The sequence below is a fragment of the Hoplias malabaricus genome, chromosome X2 (assembly GCF_029633855.1).
Source record: "Hoplias malabaricus isolate fHopMal1 chromosome X2, fHopMal1.hap1, whole genome shotgun sequence".
Lineage (NCBI taxonomy): Eukaryota > Metazoa > Chordata > Actinopteri > Characiformes > Erythrinidae > Hoplias > Hoplias malabaricus.
The window spans coordinates 42,640,946-42,661,309 of NC_089819.1; the positions used below are offsets into that span (position 1 = coordinate 42,640,946).

Here is a 20,364-nt window from a genome sequence, read left to right on the forward strand (position 1 = left end):
GTGACCTCAGCCCTGTTTTGGGCAGTCCTACAGCCTGTTCTTGGACTTTTCCTGGGACTTCTGTTCTAGAGTCTGTTTTAGACTCTGTCCTGGGCTGTGAGCTGGGCTTTGTGCCACTTTGTACCCGCACGGTTGGCATCACCGCTCTCTCTGCAGCCAGTCCAGACACCCTCTCCACCCATGTGCCACTCAAACCTAAGGCTTTGTAACCATGGAGATTCCGCCTGCTGTGCCAAGCGTCCATTCAGCCCCCCACAGTGGCAGAGGGTTGGGTGGTTAGCAGTGGGTTTGGCTCTTTTTGGGACTTGTGTAGTGCAGTATTTTAAAAGGTGTACTCTACCAAAAGCAGTTGATTTTTAGCCATGTTTTGCAATCATTGACGTAAACTTGTGTTATATTAATTTGGACTCTGCTTCAAATAATAAAAGCTGGATGCTTTATTTGAATTATTGATGACTAGAGGTTGAGCGTGCGGATTGGTGACCTCTAAGGGGTGCTGTGATTTCACAGCAAAGCTAGCATTTTTCAGTATTTAATCAAAAATTGGCTCATCCAACTAAAATCAAGCACATGCTTTACAATAGATGTTGAACCATTTCTGTGAGGATGTGACTGACTTCATCCACAAGAGGCCTAGTGAGGTCAGATCTTGATTGTGAATCATTAGCTATGGATGGAAGACTACTCCAACTCATCACAAAGGTTTCTGAGTGTGCCACAGCTCCACAGCCAAATGGAGCGCCACAGCCAGGTGGAGGTATTTATACCCCTGTAGTCCATGCTTGGCACTGGGCATAGTGACCAAAGGCTCACGTTCAGCTGTTCCTGGAACAGTGCTATCTCCTACCTCAACATTCACAGCTGAGGTGCCCTTGAGCATGGCACCTAACCCCAGACTGTGTTCTGGCCCCTAGGATTACTGCCCACCATTTCAGTGTGTGTGTGTGTGTGTGTGCACGCATGTGTGTTTGATTTTACTGCTTTGTAATGACAATAAAAAAAGCATTTCTTACGTTTGTATTAATTTGCTACAGTACATTTGCCCAAAGGGGACCTTCAATACTGAAGTAGAAACAAATCTTTGGCTCTCTAAAGGACAGGTGAAAAAAGATTTGAACCTTTTGAAGAACCTTCGCAAAATATAACAGTTCTGTACCAATGTAATAGTTCCTCCTATATCTCCATGGGTAAACACATTGCATTTCAGAAGCAGTTCATCTATAACATTTTAATTTTTAAGGATGTAACGTATTACAGCATTATTACACACAGATGTGGACGTTAGTTGGTAATAACCTTGTAGTACACTGTCAGAAAATTTGTCACTGTGGTGGTATACTCAAGGATACATATTCATTTATTCATTGTCTGTAACCGCTTATCCAGTTCAGGGTCGCTGTGTGTCCGGAGCCTACCAGCAATCACTGGGCGCAAGGTGGGAAAACACCCTGGAGGGCGCAATGAAACATATTTATACCTTTAATTAGGGAACATAATTTTACCTTGTTGTATTATAATTGTAGATTTCAAAATCCCTGTTTGATTATTATTGTTATTATTGTATCTCCAGACCTTATATTATGTTTTTTATATATATATTTCACACAGCTCTATAATGAAAACCTACAAATATTCACTGCTTCTTCTGGAGAACAGAATGTAATGTACCTTTAGGGAACACAACTGGACTTTTAAACACTTTTGAGCCTTTAAAAGTACATTTACACTGTTTGTCGGTTTTCCACCACGTGGGTCCGGCTCTACACGACTCGACACGGCTTTGCTCAGCACGCTTGTTTCTTTTCCACTGGCAGGGCTCCCTTGCGAAATGGAGACGGTGACGCCGAAAAAACCCATCTCTAACTGGCTTTGAAAACCACAACAACTGTGACGGTAAATTTAGATGCTATATACACGTCATATATTCACATGTTTTTTTGTGTGTGTTTGGACTGAACATGGCTGGCTCTGCGCCCCAGTTCTCACAGATGAGTTTTCCTTGTTGCATGTTTGGCTTTCACTGGAAATTTTGTCTGCCATCGGGCCAAGGGGCATATAAACCTCTTTAAAACACCTCGAGCTGCCGTTGTGAGTCCAATAAAAATAAATGAGAAAGCTTCTGTAACTTTAGAGATTTTACAAGTGGTGTGTTTGGGCGGCAGGGTGGCGCAGCAGGTAGTGTCACAGTCACACAGCTCCAGGGGCCTGGAGGTTGTGGGTTCGATTCCTGCTCCGGGTGACTGTCTGTGAGGAGTGTGGTGTGTTCTCCCCGTGTCCGTGTGGGTTTCCTTCAGGTGCCCCGGTTTCTTCCCACAGTCCAAAAACACACGTTGGTAGGTGGATTGGTGACTCGAAAGTGTCAGTAGGTGTGAGTGAATGTGTGTGTGTGTCTGTGTTGCCCTGTGAAAGACTGGTGCCCCCTCCAGGGTGTATTTCCGCCATGTGCCCAATGATTAAATAATCACACATTTCTCTGGTTCTTCTGTTTGATTTAATTTAGTTTAGTATTAGTATAGGAATTCTAACACCTTTTTCCTAAGACAGATGTCTAGAAATGAAGGTCTAATATAAAGGTGAGCAGGAACATTTCCCAAACAGAACCCATCCCCCTTGGGCTGCTTGAAACTCAACTTGAAACTTGTGTCAGCAAAGGGAGCAACTTATAGTAACTAATGATATAATATACTTGTGAACATAGTACTGTGGTAAGAATCTAACCTTCATTTATTTAATTTACAGTCAAAATAGCCATTAGGCTGAAGCTATTTATTTGTATCAAGGTATTTCTTCAGCGATATGAGACATATGTGCATCAAAAAGCATCAAGAGACTACTCAGTGTTACTTGTAGCTTTCATCTTTGCAAGACAAGAGCAAATTAAACTGTTCATGCTTTAAAGCTCAAAAAAAAAAATATATATATATATATATAGAAACTTGGTCTGAAAGAAAATGCAGTTGTCAAAGAGTCATTGCTGAGAAAAGGGAATAGACCAGAAACAAGGAAATATAAGAAAAATATGTCATTGACATTTGCATTCAGCTCCTTCAGAAATGTTCTGACAGAAAAAGAAGCTTAAGCCTGAAATTTTGCAGGTATAATAATATACTTGGGGATTTTTTTGAACGAAAGCAAGTTTTATGAAAAAACAGAAGCAATGTTAAAGGCAATGGCTGGCACTGACTACTGTAAATGATAACTTGTATGTAACAGGCTTTTTGAATGGAAACTATGAAAGACTTAGGCACAGTACTGCAGAAGGTTGGAATCATCTCAGCAACAAGCCTCAGGCATCTATGATGCCTCCTTAGCTTCTTTTGGGTTGTACACAGGACAAATACACACACACATATACACACAAACTGAGTCAGAAATTATGCAGTGATAAGTGTGACAAAACATATGTTTGATATGGTGAAAAAAGGAAGGAGGTGAGATCAGATTGTCTCACTGTACTGAACTGAGTGGTCCAGCCTGGCTTTAACAATAAAATACCTCAGACAACACCTTGGCTATGATAGCTACATTTCCCTGAATAATGAATGAGTGATAGGGATGTTATATGGGTGTATGCACAAAGCTCAGAAAGGCTTTATCTAACTCTTATTTAGCTGAAGGAACACATATCAGAAGCCATGAAAAATGCAATGTGATTTGTCATTTGAGAAGCGTTGATCATTTTTGGATTCTGAATTTTCAGTCGCTGTTTCATTTATCGGCAGAAAGTAACTTAAATATAAAGATAATACATTCATTCTTTCTTTTTATCTTGGAAAACACTTCATTCTGTTCAGGGTTATGGTGAGGGGTTAACTCATTCTGGGGCACCATATTATCAAAAGGCATCGCACTCACGCTTATTGACACTTTATTCACAGCCAATCCACCTACCAACATTTGTTTTTGGACTGTGAGAGGAAACCAGACAGGCAGTGACCGGAGGTGGAGATTGAAACCACACAACCCCAGGACCCTGGAGCTGTGTGACAGTGACACTAACAAGCATCGCCTACAAGGATATTAAACTCAGTGGAGTGGAGCGTGATGCTCTTACATGGTTGTTAGAAGTGCCAGTTTCTCTGTATATCTAAAACTCTTATATTTTCACTTATTTTCCTTACAATCACCTTTCTTAATCAAGTGGATTATCTCATATGAAGTCTCTTGCTTGTGCATAATAGGCTGGCAATTGCATAAATAAATAGTGGTCTCTGACATTGGACAGTACTGCCAGGGCCAAAAAACAGTCAAAGGCATTTAGTACCAGCAAAAGCAACATCATTCAGTTCTTTGTTTCCTTCTTTCATGAGGGGAAGCTGCTGTAAATGCCTTTCATTAGATAATCTCAAGTGGTGTTGCAATTTAGCTCATACACTGGCTTGTGGAGCAGTGGGACTGCATTTTCTACAGATCCAATGCCTTTGAAATGAATTGGAGTAGCATTTGATAGAGAATTAATCATCCAACATCAGTACCTGAACTCTCTAATGTTCAAATGTCTTTGTGGACATGTTGTATTGCAGACAAGTGGAGAAGTTGTTGCTGTAGCAAAGGGAGACAAGCTATTTATTAAAATCCTTGGTTTAAGAAGACATGCTGGATGAGCTGCTGTGTATACCTTTTTAGACATTTATGCTGTTGTTGATAGAAGTATCTGGTGATGTATGCTGCTGAAAAATGAATTCTTTTTGTAAGTCCTGAGTGGGGCTACAATGTGATTTGCCCTACTGCATCCATAGCAGTGTGCCACTGGACATTTAAGGGTTAAAAGAACTCATTTCCTCATAGGCAAAGCTCTTGACTGAAGAATATGGTGACAGCTGTCACTTCTGTCTTTGTCTTTCTCTTGATGGATGATGTGAGTCTCTCTCTCTCTCTCTCTCTCTCTCTCTCACACACACACACACACTCTCTATTTCCATCTATCTCTCTCATTATCATGTCTACTAGATTCAGAAGAAGGACTGCACATTGACCTTCTCTCAAAGGGACTTCGAACCTGAGGTGTGCATTCCTCTCATGATGAAAATGCTATGTCCACGAGTTGACACACGTGCATCAAAAGCACAAAAATGTGCTAAGCTTAGGCCTCAGTCTGGACTTTGACACTTCTACATGTGTGCACACTCCAGCTGCGAGGGAACATCTGGACGCTGAAGAACTCACAGGCCATAAACTCAAGCATTTGCATTCAACTCATGTGTTGGGAATATTTGTGGCATACAGTAATATGCAAAATGCAATTATCCCCCTTATTTATTTAATTCCTTGTAAAAATGGCACTCTCAAATTGCGTCAGCAACAAAATATATCTGGCATGTTTTGTTAGAAAGCAGCAGTCACACAGCTCCAAGGACCTGGAGGTTGTGGGTTCAAATCCTGCTCCAGGTGACGGTCTGTAATGAGTTTGGTGCGTGCATGGGCTTTCTCCAGCTGACAGGTGGATTGGTGACTCAGAAAGTGCCCATAGGTGTGAGTGTGTGTCACCCTGTGAAGGGCTGTCACACTCCAGGGTGTGTTCCCGCCTTGCGCCTAGTGATTCTGGGTAGAATCCAGAGCCACTGCGATCCTGAAGTGGATAAGTGGTTACAGAGAGTGAATTAATTAATGTTTTGTTAGCAGGAATATTGTTCCACACATCCAAATTTCAGTCTAGGAACCTAGTTGCAACTACTTCTCCAACCATCCACCATGGCGGCACGGTGGCTTGGTGGTTAGCACGTTCGCGGGGTTAAAGTCCCATCTGGGTGGAGTTTCCATGTTCTCCCCGTGTCTGCGTGGGTTTCCACCGGGGGCTCCGGTTTCCTCCAAAAACATGGAGGGTAGGTGAATTGGCTTCTGTAATAACTGTCCTGGTTTGTGAGTTAATGAGTGTGAATGTGTGTGCCCAGATATGGATTGGCGCTCTGTCCTGGGTGAAATCCTAGTGCCCGATGCAGTCTTCCAGGTGGACGGTCGTTTCTGGTCGAGAGTACGCTGGGCTGCCGCTTCTCGCCAGTGTGTGTGTGTGAATTGAGCGTTCTGAGCAGTGTAGATTGTAAAGCGTCCTTGGGTATCTAGAAAGGCGCTATATAAGTGTAACGATAATAATAATAATCCATCCATCCATTCATTATCCACTGCTTGTCTGGGCCTGGGTCATGGAGGAAGCATCCAGAGTAAAAAAAACTCAGACTTCCCTTTCTCTAGCCACTTCTAGCTCTTCCGGGGGGGATACCAATGCGTTCCCAGGCCAAGAGAGACATGTAGTCTCTCCAGCATGTTCTGGGTCCTCCCCGGGGCCTCACCAAGAAGGCGTCTGGGAGGCATCCAGACCAGATGCCCGAACCATCTCAAATGGCTCCTCTCGACGTGGAGGACCAGCGACTCCACTCCGAGTCTCTGCCAGATGTCTGAGCTCCTAACCATATTGTTAAAGAAGAGTCCAGACACCCTTCGGAGGAAACTCATGTCAGCTGCTTGTACCCGCGTTCTCATTCTTTCGGTCACTACCCACAGCTCATGACCATAGGTGAGGGTTGGGAGGTAGATTTAACAGTAAATCGACCCCAAGATACATGAACTCCTCCACTTGAGGCAGGACCTTACTTCCAACCTGGAGAGAGCACTCCACCCTTTTCCGGCTGAGTACCATGGACTCAGATTTGGAGGTGCTGATTCTCATCCCTGCTACTTCACACTCAGCTGCAAACTGGTCCAGCGAGAGGTCCCGGCTTGTTGAAGCCAACAAGACCACATCATCCGCAAAAAGCAGACATGGAATCCCGAGACCACCGAACCGGACACCTTCCGCCACATGGCTATGCAGAGAAATATTGTCCATAAAGGTTATGAACAGAATCAGTGACAACAGGCAGCCCTGACGGAGTCCAACTCTGAGTGGATACCAGTCGGACTTACTGTCAGACATACGATCCAGACTCCTGCTCTGTTTATACAGGGACTGAATGGCTAGAAGCAAAGAGCCCAGTACCATTTACTCACAGAGCACCCCCCACAGAATATCCAGAGGGGCACGACCGAATGCCTTCTCCAGATTCACAAAACACATGTAAACTCACACAGCAGTGCTGCTGGAGTTTTTAAAGCGCTCAGTGTCACTGCTGGAGTGAGAATAATCCACCAACCGAAAATATCCCACCAGCTTTTCAGTTAATGTTTTCTGTTTATTAAATTGTAAATTGATTTCTGTTTATTTTTCTTTTACTTCTTGTCCTTCCTTAGGTAAATCGATTATCTTATTTGAAATCTCATCAGTAATATCTCCTACTGCAAGTCAAACAGCAGTCAAAGGCATTTTCTACCTACAAATTCAACTGCTTTTCAGTAGAGAATCGCAAGTGACAGTGTAATGTAGCTTCACTTAATCTGGGGTGGATAACCACGCTCCTCTTCCTTAACTGCCTCTCCCTGTAAACTTTCACTAGGCTTTGATTTGTCATTCCTCTGGCTGTGTTTATCTTCTTCAGGGAGTGTCTGAATGAAAAACAGCCAACCCATAGGTCTGTGTGTATGTGTGCTAGGTTTTGGAGAGAAAGACTCCCTGAGTATCTCAATGGGCTCCTGCATATTTGTATGTTTGTAAGCCCCCTGAGCGCTCTGCCCTGTCTGGCCTTGCATGTGTATAAAGCATTCGGAGGGCTGTGTGTCTGGTGTCTGTACATTGTGTGTGTGTGTGTGTGTGTTTGTTTGTGTATGGTGTAAGAGAGGGAGAGAGAGAGGGATGGAGGGAGGGAAAGTGAAAGTCCCCATCTGTGGGCCTCAGATCCCCACTGCCCAGCCTGGAGGAGCACATGATGGGGCTGCTATATACATGCACTCTCTCACATCCTCCAATAAGGAGGGGTTGGGTCTGTATGTGTGTGTGTGTGTGTGTGTGTGTATTGGAGAGGGCTTTCTTTTTCAAGGTCAAGCCAAACCGCCCCTTATAAAACTACCTGTGCACTCCTCATTGTGCTTAAATAAACAAATAATGACAATACCACAGTACATCATCTTATATAAATGAATAAACTAATGTTAATTTGTGTACAAACAATAATGATTGTGTACAACTTAGTGAGACTAATCAATCAATCATTCATATTCTGTAACTGATTCATCTTGGCCAGGGTCATGGTGAGGCTGGAGCCTTCTCAGAATCTTTGGGTATAAGACAAGAACTCACCCTGCACATCCCATCACAGGACATCACACACTAACCCAGTATTGTTCAGTCAACTTTATTTAATCCTGGAGTACACTGAGGGAGACCCTCATTTGCAACATTGTAACAAACAAAAATTACAACAAAACCATGGCATTGAACATTGTAAATATTGCTATCATGAGGATATCACCAGTGATGCCTCAGGAATCTACGTGGCCAAAAGTCTGAGAGAGCACAACTGCTCCTGCTCACTTGAGGTGGGTATGATGGCCATCACTCTGCCCTCACCTCTAGCCCAGTGCTAGTCAGTGTAGGCATATGTAAGCTTTCATAGTAGACAGTTAGCTTACTCTTCCCTTAAACGTGCTGAATTCTCCAGTGGTATTGGGTTAGCAGTAGCTGAAAACTACTAAATTTTTACTATAAATATAAAAAAGACTGGCAGCTTAACATTTTAAGTCATTTTTCGTGAGCTCTTAGAATGCATAAAACCCTTTGGACATAGGGTTTCTATCACTGCCACTGTAAAGAAGTCTGACTTGGGCATTTTCTCTAGAACATAATCACTTTAAAATTGTTTTGCTTTTATTTACTTCTTAACCATTGGGTTATGCAGCCATTTTGAGAAATGAGTGAAATTCTTTAAGGTGTTTGTGCATGTAGCCGTTTAGCTCTCAGCAGTTGAAGGGAAAACATGATTTGAGTTCCCTTCTTTTTCTTTTTGTATCAAAACTGAGACATAAAAGGTTATTTAAAAAAAAATCCAGAGGTCCACTAAGAAGTCTAAACTTTGGACACGTTTTAATTACTATGTGGTGACAACTGGGTCTCTTCATCTCTGTGCTTCTCTGTTTCCCAAGATGTTCTTGTATGACACAACTGAAACCCTCTACAAGAGAATACGTTGACTGTGATTCTGTTGTCTTCTCAGTTCTCATAGCTTTTGAAGAGGCACAAACTGATACAATTCAAGGTCACAGATAGGCATACACATAGAAAACACGCTCACAGAGAGGGCTAGGGCTTAATATAATTAAATGATATACTAAATACAGTGTACAGTATATGTAAAAGGTGTATATTGCTTTAATAAGTATACAAAGTGTTTACATTGTACAAAAATTATGTATTAGTAAATTTACGAAAAATATTTCAGAATTCTCTGTATCTCTAATACTAATGTATTTACTAATAATTACACATTTATTAGTAAATATAAAAAATGCTTCACATTATTGAGATAAAAACCTCATTAAGAAAACTGCAAAAAAGTCACAGACACGGAGTTAGAGTGTGTAGTAGAATAAGGGTTTAGCTCCAGTGGTGAAAAAGTCCTCATAATGACAGGAATACAAAGGATAGTGTGTGTCCGTGCATGTGCATGAAAAAGAGAGACGCACACGGGGACAGAGGGAGAGAGAGAAAGAGTGAAGGATAGTGATTGTGAAAGAGGGGACTTGCAGGGTTCAGGCGACTCTAGTGGACACCTAAAGCGGGACTTACCGGTGTGTGAGTAAAAGGCAGTGAGAGAGTGTATGTGTACATTTGTGTGTGTATGTGTGTGGAGGGGCTGCCACACAGAACACACCGAAGGTTGGTGCACAACATGGCGATGGTTCGCCGGCTCTCTCCAGACTAGCGCCGCCGCGCTGAGCCGCTCGGCTCCGGGAGAAGCTGCGAGCACAAGGGCGCTCCCTTTCTTTCCTTCATTATTTCCCTTTTAATTCTTTCCTCTGGGCTCCGCGGCGAGAGAATAAATAGGGAAAACGGAGCTCCACATGGCGCTGAATCGCTGGCTCCTCTGTCTCCTCTCGCTGGGCTGCTGTGGACTCTCCTCACAAGGTACAGAGCAACACCATCCCCTCAAAAACACCCCTAAAGCATACTGTTTGACTGCTGCTATTTGTATTTGTGTTCTCGTCAGGACGTGTGTTTGAGCGCAGACACCAAATTGCTTATCATTTCTTGCACCTTGCTTGCTTCAAAACGTGGTCACTGGACTGTGTTCAGACAAACTGACCACTGCTGAGAGGAGGTCTGAGGTGAAAACTTTCATATTGAGCCATTTTTACTCGAGCCTTGGTGGAATTTAAAGACTCAGAAGTTGCAGTGGGAGTGAGACATTTGGAAGAAAACTAGTAAAGAGCGGTGTGCCCAGTGATTAGAAATATTTGCTTGCTGTGATTGTCCAGTGACTTAATTATTTTGAGTTATAAGTTAAAGTTTACAGGCGAATTAAGGGATATTTCTGATGTTAGCACAACACCGAGGGACGGTTTTCCCTCTGAGGGAAGGGGCTGAAATAAAAGGGATGGTTGGCTGGGTTTGTTTTGACTCTATGGCAAGTGTGAGCTTCATAATATTCCTTTTTATTGAGCAAACAGCCAGAATGCTCCTAATAACGCGTCCACACTTGGAAAAGGTCAGTAGGCACTCTCACGAACTTTTTCCCGAGTGCATTTTTAAAAATATATTTGTTTAAAAAGTTGGAACCTCCAAAAGAACAGAAAAAATTATAAATCTTGTTGAAATAATTTTGTGTCAGACCTAAATGTACATAATTAAAAAGTATAAATTAGTTAAAAATCATTTGGTGTGCTGGTATTGGAGAGAGAAATAACTGATTGACTGTTGCTATTGCTACTGTTTGACGGTTAAATTCATAGCAGTTGATCTGGATTGGAAACAGACCATAGCTCCGTTCATCCAGTGTTATTTTGATTCTCACTCGTTTTCCGGCAAGCCCCGCCCCGCTTACTGTGATTGGTTGGGATTGTCCCGCCTCCTCTTGGCTTTCTGCTGGTGTGTGTGTGTGTGTTTGAACGTCTGCAAATCCCAGCGAAGCGGGGAGGGGCTTAGCGGAAGACAGGTGGGAAAGAAAACAGTAACCCAATTTAGGCACCGCAGTAATGCTAGTTCTGTAGCCTCTCGCATTATTCTGTTGATCAGAAAACTATGCTGCCAACACACTTGTTTCTGCACTTTATGTCATTTCCATCAGTTCCAAGACCATATAGGAGCATTTTGTAGGTTTACAATTTCAGACACTATTTTATCTGTTGCTCTGCATACGTATTCGAGCCACTTTTCACACTGTTCTTCATCCCCTGCAGGACCATCATACTAAACATTAGGGTATTTGGGTGGTGGATCATTCTTAGCATTGCAGTGACTCTGATGTGATAATGTGTGTTGCTCTGGTAGGTGTGGATCAGTCACAGCAGCACCGCTGGATTTTTTAAAGACTTCAGTGTCACTAATTAAGTAACTATTTATTTATTTATTTATTTATTAATCAATCAATCAATCAATCAATCAATGACTGAATAGTGGTGGCCAATGGTAGTTGACTAAATATTGGACTTTATTGATAAAGTGTTTTATTTTTCCTCGAAGCATTCTGTACTGTCACCATTAGCCAAAAATCTTGTATCTTATTTTTTGATGTAATCTTTGTAATGTAATCTTTTTACATACTTTTGAAATGAAACTTGTGATTTACAAAGGTTTTCAAAAGCAGACCAAAATTGCTTCAAAATGACTAAAATGTAAATCTTTTTTTTATTTATTTAAGAATGGGTATTTCTTCTCCTGCAAAGCCGATTATAGCTGATATTATGCTGTATCTCAAAATAAAACCTAATTTAAAGCACCACAGCTTTCTCTGCCATAGTCTGTCCTGCAGTGAATGATTGTATTTGAAGGAGAGATATCCTTGTGGTTTACAGGTTAAAGGATAGTTTTTGGCATTTGCCAGTTTGTAGTGGTTAAAGGATAGTTTTGGCATATGTCAGTTTGAAATAACAATACCTTTTTAAAAACAGCACAACAAATAGAGAGAACCAATAGACAGTGGACAATGTACAGTATTAGTGGTCTGCTGTCAAAATTCCCCAGATGAACAATACTGCTCATGTTGTTTCAGGTGCTTACCAATGAAATGCCCTTTACAGACATGCCCAAATCATAACAGACTATAAAATGGTTATAATGGCCTCTCAAGGAAGCCACCTTTGGGCTGTACACCAGAGGGCATCACTACTGCTATTGACTGCTATACCAGATAATTAGATGATGGGAAGTAAGTTAAATTATCATGTTAATTAGAAACATTTGTTTTAAATTGAGATATCAAGAGACAATTCCCTGTTGTCTTGGATTATTTTATTGTTAATCTCAATAAATACTTTAAACTCTATAAATGTTGTCTGTTAGCTCAGTGCTTCTGAAAGCAGGCATTAGTGACCATAATTTGGGCGACATATTCTTTCTTTTGGGAACTAGTGTGAGCAAACATGTACCCTCAAAAAATCCCTGAGGACTGATTTCAGAACTGTTGTGTTAGATGACAGCAGTTGTTATGGCTTTCCTTTTTTGATGCTGAAAACTAAACATCTCTGTTTGACCTTCCAGTAAACGTTAAACCTGCAAGAGTGTTTGGAAGACGTTACCTGTTTTTTGTGTTGCTGATTTTGGCAAGAACTTTCTTTTTGTGAAAAGCCTTTCTGCGGGGAATATCTGTCAGTGTGGAGGTGGCATTGTTTTGGAGACTTTAGCCAAGGTCTGAATTTGAAACATGATCTCTTTCCATTTTTTGTTGTCTCCTGCCTTATCTTTCTCACTCTGTGCAGACAGAATTTTATTCAGTTGATCAGGTTAGATCACTGTTTTATTCCTGCTTTTTAGTCATTAAAGATCAGCTCCCCTCTTGAACTAGCTATGTGAAAATATGTTAATGCCGAACTGTAGGATAGACTAGAGTATAATAACACTACACGAATAGCTACATTTCATGATATTATGATTCTGATGTATGGTTTATACAGAAGTCTACTAAAATGATCTAAATGGTATTAGATATGTTTCCTTGATTGCATCAATAGAGGCGTTAGTCCAAAACCAAATTTGGCATCTTTATTACTAAAGATCTAAAGTATTAATTTTTATAGACTTTTGCATTTTGAAATATGTAAAATGATGAGTATAATTCCATTTCTAAGCATGACTATAACCCAGTCTTTTAATGGTAAATACAAATACTCATTATGGCTTCATGGAACATCACCAGAGCAAAGGAATTTCCAATAGAATATATCCATAAATGTTATTCATAAAGGTTAATGGCATTGGCTTGATTTGTATTATCTGCGGTATGACATATAATACTGTAACTTTATACAACTTTATTGTATATGCCAAGGGTGGCAGAAGTAATCGAGTCTTTCTATGACCTTTCACTCACATGCTCCTAGTTTTAAGTTCCCTATATGCAAGATTAGTAGAACAAGTCAGCTAAGTTCATTCGTACACTGGGTTTGGAAATCAGAAGTGTAAATGTGTTCATTTAATGCTTTGATATGTTTGGTGTGATTCTGCATTATATTTTGCAAATACATTGTATAATAAATAAACTCACAGTGGGCAAATAAAAAATATTTTCCAAAGATTAATGCATTTATGTATAACATGCATAAAAATATATAAAAATAAGTTTCGTGTTTTTTCCCGCCTGTGAGTAATGCCACAGATGTCAGTGATGCCTTCATCAGAAGGCTGCCCTTTGGTTGGCCAGATGTTCACCCTAACTGGTTGAAACCAGAGAAAGTAAAGAATGCAGTCTAAGGTTTCCTGGCAATAAGGTTCAGTAAGAGATCTACGTTTGAGAGACAGATAAAAGCTTAAAGCTGGCTTTTTTTTTTTTTGAGAATTTTATGTAGGACACCAAAAATGAACACATTCTTCTTTAAATATAAATAAGTAATAAATGTATTTTTACACCTCAGTAAGAATAAACTAGTGCAGGTGTCATGTTTAGATAATGTATTAGAAAACAGTGGAGCAAACTAGGGGCAGCAAAAGGGATGATACTGATGTTTTTATTATATTTTTTACCCAAAGCAAAAAATGGGAGGGAGTAGTGACCTATGCTGTTTGTGCTGGGTTATCCAATGGCTTGCATTTTTTTGAGTGACAGTTATTACACCCCCAGCCCTCTACCCAAACCAAACTCTGCCTGTAATTTTGGCTGCATGAGGTTTGCTCCCACTGAACCAGAGCTGATGGGAGCCCCTTGCTGGGGTGCACAGGGCATTCCTGATGCTACGTACCAGTGTTTCAAAGAGAAAGAGGAATGCTGTGTGTGTGTGTGTGTGTTTCAGAGAGAGAGAAAGAGAGGTATGGAGGGAGGGAAAGAGAAGTCCCCATGGTTTGTGGTTGTGTAGTGGGAACTGGGTCTTGTACATGGTGATGGTTGGGATTTGGGAGGGAGATGAAGGGGGGGTTCATTTTGGGGGGTTGGAGGGAAGACACCACTGCCAATGGCATCCTCTCTCTCTCTCTCTCTCTCTCTCTGACTTTGTAGAGGACAGATGAGCACTATATATATATTAAATCATTCTTAAAATCCATGACATATTTAAGTTGTTGTATACCGTTTCACAGAAGTGTTTTTATACGTTTTTGGTGCAATTAATGTTATGGGCAAGTGTCAAAAATATGATTTTTGTTTTACCATATTCCCATCCTTAAAAGTGTAGAATTGGTTGGGGCAATTGATTTTAAGTAAAATATTAGGGCTTTTGGTCAAAGCACATTCCCATGCTGTACACGCTGAAAGCATGTTTTCTGGAGCTCATGCTGTCAAGGCAGCTTGTCGGGTGGAAAAACTCCAGACCATGTTTTCTGTCTCATGCAACACTTCCTACTGTGTTGTTCAGCATTCCTCTATTTTCATCCAAATCTATTATACAACCCTTTGTTCTTTAACCCACTGAAGCCTAGACTGAAATTCAGATATTAATGTTAAGACTTGTAAGTTTAATAGTTAAACATTTAAATTAGATTAGAAATTTGTATTAATAAAGACAAATAGGGGAAAGACAGGTCTGTGATTGATTTCTTAATTTGAATGCAGATGTTCTGCAGGAGGGCAAGAGAAAGTTGTAGACACTTTATTTTCATTTTACTGTTGTTCGTTATATTTCTGTTTGTGCCACATGTGATTCCTAGTGCATGATATCCAGCCCCATAACATCTAACCTTGACATTTAGCTTTAGCGCCAGTGTGTCTCACTTCTTCCGTTTTTTCTCAAATGGTCAAGAATTTAATGGTCATAGTTGACCTCAAAACTAGCAAGGCCTTTGGAAGTGTTGCAGCAAGAAAGACCTTAAATGGAGCAAGACATTCTTGGTGGTATTTCTAAAACGCTGCAGTGATCGTATTGGTGACAAGGCTATGATTAAATGAAAATACTGTGGTGTAAGTTTGTTATAGGACTAATTTGTATTTTTCAGATTTTTACAGATTAGTATGTCTATACTCATTCACAGTGAAACTTGCTGTATTTAATGAAGTATTTTAAATTGTTCTCTAAAGTCTAGATAGATGTGTTATAATAGTTGGGGAAATAAAATACCCAGATGCCGTTTTGCACACCTGTTTACATCCCTGTGATTTGGCCATATAAGGAAACATGCTGCTTACCTCTATATGCTCAAAAATAATGTGATGAGCTCTGTTCTGATTGCCTAGAGAGAGACAAGATAATGGCTCACATGGAATCAACATGTCAAAATAAATTGCTAGAATTACTAGGGATGAACGTTTAGGAACGTTTAGGCATCAAACTGTATTTCATCGCTGTCCACTGAACAATATGTTTCTCCAAAAATCAATTTTTTCCTGGAACAAGAAAGAATTCTCTTCCTCTCATCGCAAGTAAATCACAGCAAATATTGCAAACATTGTCTTGTTCTGTACAACCCTAAACGCATCCTATGGGATACCACTCAGAAGCAACACATCTCTCTCGATACTACCTCTCACCACTTGATATATGAAACACAGTGAAACCAAAGCCAAAACAAAGTATAAAACTATAGGTTAATTCTTTATTTGAAGTGTGCAGTTCTTTTTCTCACAAGAACAAGGATTGGAGGTGTTTTTATTAATGGACACGTTTGATAGCAATGTAAATACTGTCAAGGCTGGTGCAATACAGTTTAAGAGTTTGGAATTGGTCCTTTACTTGTTTATTTTTTGAAGGTGGAGACAATGGTGTTTGAGAGTTTCCATGTACTAAACATTCCTTATTCAGCTATAAATACTGTTTTCTGTTATATGCCACCATAAAGATATTCTTCATTAACTCATTTAGTTAACAACATATCAAAACACTACAAAGAAAAAAAAAAACATTAATAAACTATTTATAAAATGTCTTAAATTTTCAAACACATTCTTTTCATCTTTCAATGGAAGTCAGTGAAAAGAAAAATTTTATTCCCAGTATTTTGGGACATTCCTATTGGTCCATTCACCAAATCAGATCAAATCAAATGTATTTGTATAGCGCCTTTTACAACTGATGTTGTCACAAAGCAGCTTCACAATTTCAGAACAGAACATTTAAATCAAAGCCCAATGCGAGCAAGCCGAAGGCGACAGTGGCAAGGAAAAACTCCCTCGAGGCTGGAGGAAGAAACCTTGGGAGGAACCAAGAGGACCCATCCTCCTCTGATCAAACTATAGATTGAAATAAAGTGTTCACGCGATGTGAAGGACAGCTCTTGTCTTTAAATAATGTAGTAAACTAAAAATGGACAAAAATGGAGATATTTCATTATTCTAAAAATGGGGATGATTAGCGGCTGAAGTCAGACATCATAAATAATTGCTTTGGATCTCAGTGTTTTACCTGTGGTACACTAGTCAAGACGCTGTGTAAGGTCAGATGACCTTAAGTGGAGTGACATCAGAGAAGAAGGAAGCATTTTAAGCTTCCCAAATTTTACAGTACTGGGATTCTGTTATGTAGCAAAGATTAAACTTCAGCTTTTTTGCTGTCACTGTTCTTGTTCCCACAGCCACCAGATTAAAGGTCAATCTCTAAATTTCCAAGAAATCTACTGTTATTTCTCACTGTTGCCTCAATAATAGGAGACTGACACCAGTTTTATACAAAATGACAATATATACTAAGACAATATATAAATTTGTTTATTTGGTGAGACATGATTTAATGTCTCATATGTTAAATATGTTAACATAACCATTTCAACATCTCTCTATGAGAAAGCCCAGTGTTAACCATTATGGAAGCAGTAGTTCATGAACTACCTTCATTACTTGTATTAGAATGACAGCCTTTCATTGTACTCCTAAGGAGTATAAGGAATGTAACTAATCCATGCAGTGGCTGGAGCTCTTCTTCTTCTTCGTCTTTCGGCTGCTCTCGTCTGGAGATCCGCACACCGATTTGGCACAGTTTTTATGCTGGATTGGCTGGACCTCATCAAGAAGGCAGAAACAAAATGTCGGTTCTTCTAATTGCATTTTTGTAACTGATGTGAAGTTATGTTTATATGTATCCATTCTTGTATTTTTATAGAGAAAGTTTTTCGACATCTTTATACATGCATAGATAGACAATGGATATAATCCTGATTTCTGTGTCTTGTGCTCGTTTTTCCCTCCTCCTCCCCTTAGAAGTCTTTTTGGCACTGTGGTATGGGAGCTTCTTTCTTGCCATGGAAGACCCAGCTTTATGGATTATTCATGAACTTAATTACATCTTTAATGATCAATGTGCTGCTCTGTAAATGTTGTAATTTTGCTAATTCAGTTACGCTGGGTATGCTTTGGGGAGAATATCCTTTGTCTGCAGTATTTAAATTTTCTGCATCTGGCATGTAGTATGTATCTACAGAAAGCTGGATGCAAATTAGCAGTTATCAAACTGTGAATTTATTCTTTTAATAACGGTAATTACTACAAATCCCAAAATGCTTCTGATTTTGTGCACATATGTGTATTTACATCACAGTTTGCATGCATATTGCTGGCTAGGTGGTGTGGGAATGTCCAAAAGATTAGCTTAGGGTATGCCAAAAGCATCGAAAACAATTAAGGGCACAGCAGTATCCCAATGGCTTTTATGAATTCAGCCAACAGCTTTTCTGCATATTTTGTCAACATACTATAGACGGGACATGAAAAGATCCCTGCATTACCACCTCAAGTCCAAAACACACATCACAAAAAAGGTGAAAGCATATATGCCCCTCCAAGTAACTATCGAGGAAACAGCAAAGTCATCGATCATAAGGCGTGAGTTTGTGGAAGATTTAGTTGCTCTTTGTGCCGAATCCAACATAACTTTTGAAAAAAAAATATGTATAGATATAATTATATAATTTTAAAATATGTGCTCTAAATATTATTTTTACAATTTTCATTTGTTTATTGCTATTGCTAAAGGTAACTGCAGTAGTTTCAGTAAATATAAGTCAGCATTTGTTATTGTTTATTAAATTTATTTTATTTTATTTAAAAAAACCTGAAAAACTTTTAAAACATCTGAAGTGTGTAAAAAAATCAATTAAAAAACGAAAACAGAAAAAAAGAATATGGAATTTGCAGAAAAATAAATCGGGTTTCATGGGGCTCTACTGGTTCAAGTTCCAGATCAAAACAAATTACTGAAGAGTGTTACTATTTACATCTAGGTTAGTAGATGGAACAAGGTTATTTTTGATGTATTTGTGGAAGTTTATTTGATTGTGGAAGATTTAATTTGATGTGCCCCAATGGAATTTCTGTTCTATGTAATACATTATAAATAACTTTCATGTAGAAAAATGTTATAATAATCAAATTGGTGCATTGCTGAACTCCTGTTTAAGCTATTAAATTTAAAACTAGGAGATTTGGTGCGTTTGGATTTTTCAGTGTGTGAAAACAGACCAAACCAAGGGGAAAACACTCCAAGATTACAAGCTTTTTTAACTGATACCGACGGGAACAAATTAAGTACAGGTGTGAAAATGCCCTGAGAAACATTTAAAGTGGCTTCAATGCTATATATAGGTGCTGGTCACAAAATTAGAATAACATGAAAAAGTAGATTTCTTTCAGCAATTCCATTTAAAAAGTGAAACTTGCATATTATACTCATTCATTACACAAAGACTGATATATTTCAAGTGCTTATTTCTTTTAATTTGCTGATTATAACTGACAACTAATGAAAACCCCAAATTCAGTATCTCAGAAAATTAAAATATTTGTGAAAAGGTTCAATATTAAATACACTTGGTGCCACACAGTCTAATTCTGTAGGCTACACAATCATGGGGAAGAGTGCTGACTTGACAGTGGTCCAAAAGACGATCCATGACACCTTACACAAACAGGGCAAGACACAAAGGGTCATTGCTGAAGAGGCTGGCTGTTCACAGACCTCTGTCCAAGCACATTAATAGAGAGGCGAAGGGAAGGAAACGATGTGGTAGAAAAAAGTGTACAAGCAATAGGGATAACCACATCCTGGAGAGGATTGTGAAACTAAACCCATTCAAAGATGTGGAGGAGAGTCACAAAGACTGGACTGCAGCTAGAGTCAGTGCTTCAAGAACCACCACGGAGAGACGTATGCAAGACATGGGTTTCAGCTGTTGCATTCCTTGTGTCAAGCCACTCTTGAACAAGAGACAGTGTCAGAAGCGTCTCGCCTTCACTAAAGACAAAAAGGACTGGACTGCTGCTGAATGGTCCAAAGTTATGTTCTCTGATGAAAGTAAATTTAGCATTTTCTATGGAGATCAAGGTCCCAGAGTCTGAAGGAAGAGAGGAGAGGCACAGAATCCATGTTGCTTGACATCCAGTGAAAATGTTTTCACCTTCAGTGATGGTTTGGGGTGCCATGTCATCTGCTGGTGTTGGTCCACTGTGTTTTCTGATGTCCAAGGTCAATGTAGCTGTCTACCAGGAAGTTTTAGAGCACTTTATGCTTCCTGCTGCTGTGCAACTTTATGGAGATGAAGATTTCATTTTCCAACTGAACTTGGCACCTGCACACAGTGACAAAGTTACCAGTACCTGGTTTAAGGACTATGGCATCCCTTTTCTTAATTGGCCAGCAAACTCGCCTGACCTTATCCCCATAAGATATTGTGAAGAGGAAGATGCAATACGCCAGACCCAACAATGCAGAAGAGCTGAAAGCCACTATCAGAGCATCCTGGGCAGTCCCACAGACTGATCGACAGACATGCCACGCCGCATTGCTGCAGTAATTCAGGCAAAAGGAATCCCAACTAAGTATTGAGTGCTGTACATGCTCATACTTTTCATGTTTATACTTTTCAGTTCGCCAGCATTTCTAAAAATCCTTTTTTGTACTGGTCTTAAGTAATATTCTAATTTTCTGAGATAC

The 20,364-nt window shown here is 39.8% G+C and overlaps 1 protein-coding gene across 1 annotated transcript in view; it reads left to right on the forward strand.

The window, feature by feature from the left end:
* Nucleotides 1–9,591: 9,591 nt before the first annotated feature.
* LOC136677011 (immunoglobulin superfamily DCC subclass member 4-like) overlaps nt 9,592–20,364 on the forward strand; it is a 79,764-nt gene continuing 68,991 nt past the window's right edge. Inside the window, exon 1 of the mRNA XM_066654353.1 lies at nt 9,592–9,991. Coding sequence (XP_066510450.1) covers nt 9,928–9,991 — 64 coding nt within the window. The 5' untranslated portion in view covers nt 9,592–9,927. The remainder of the gene's footprint in view (nt 9,992–20,364) is intronic.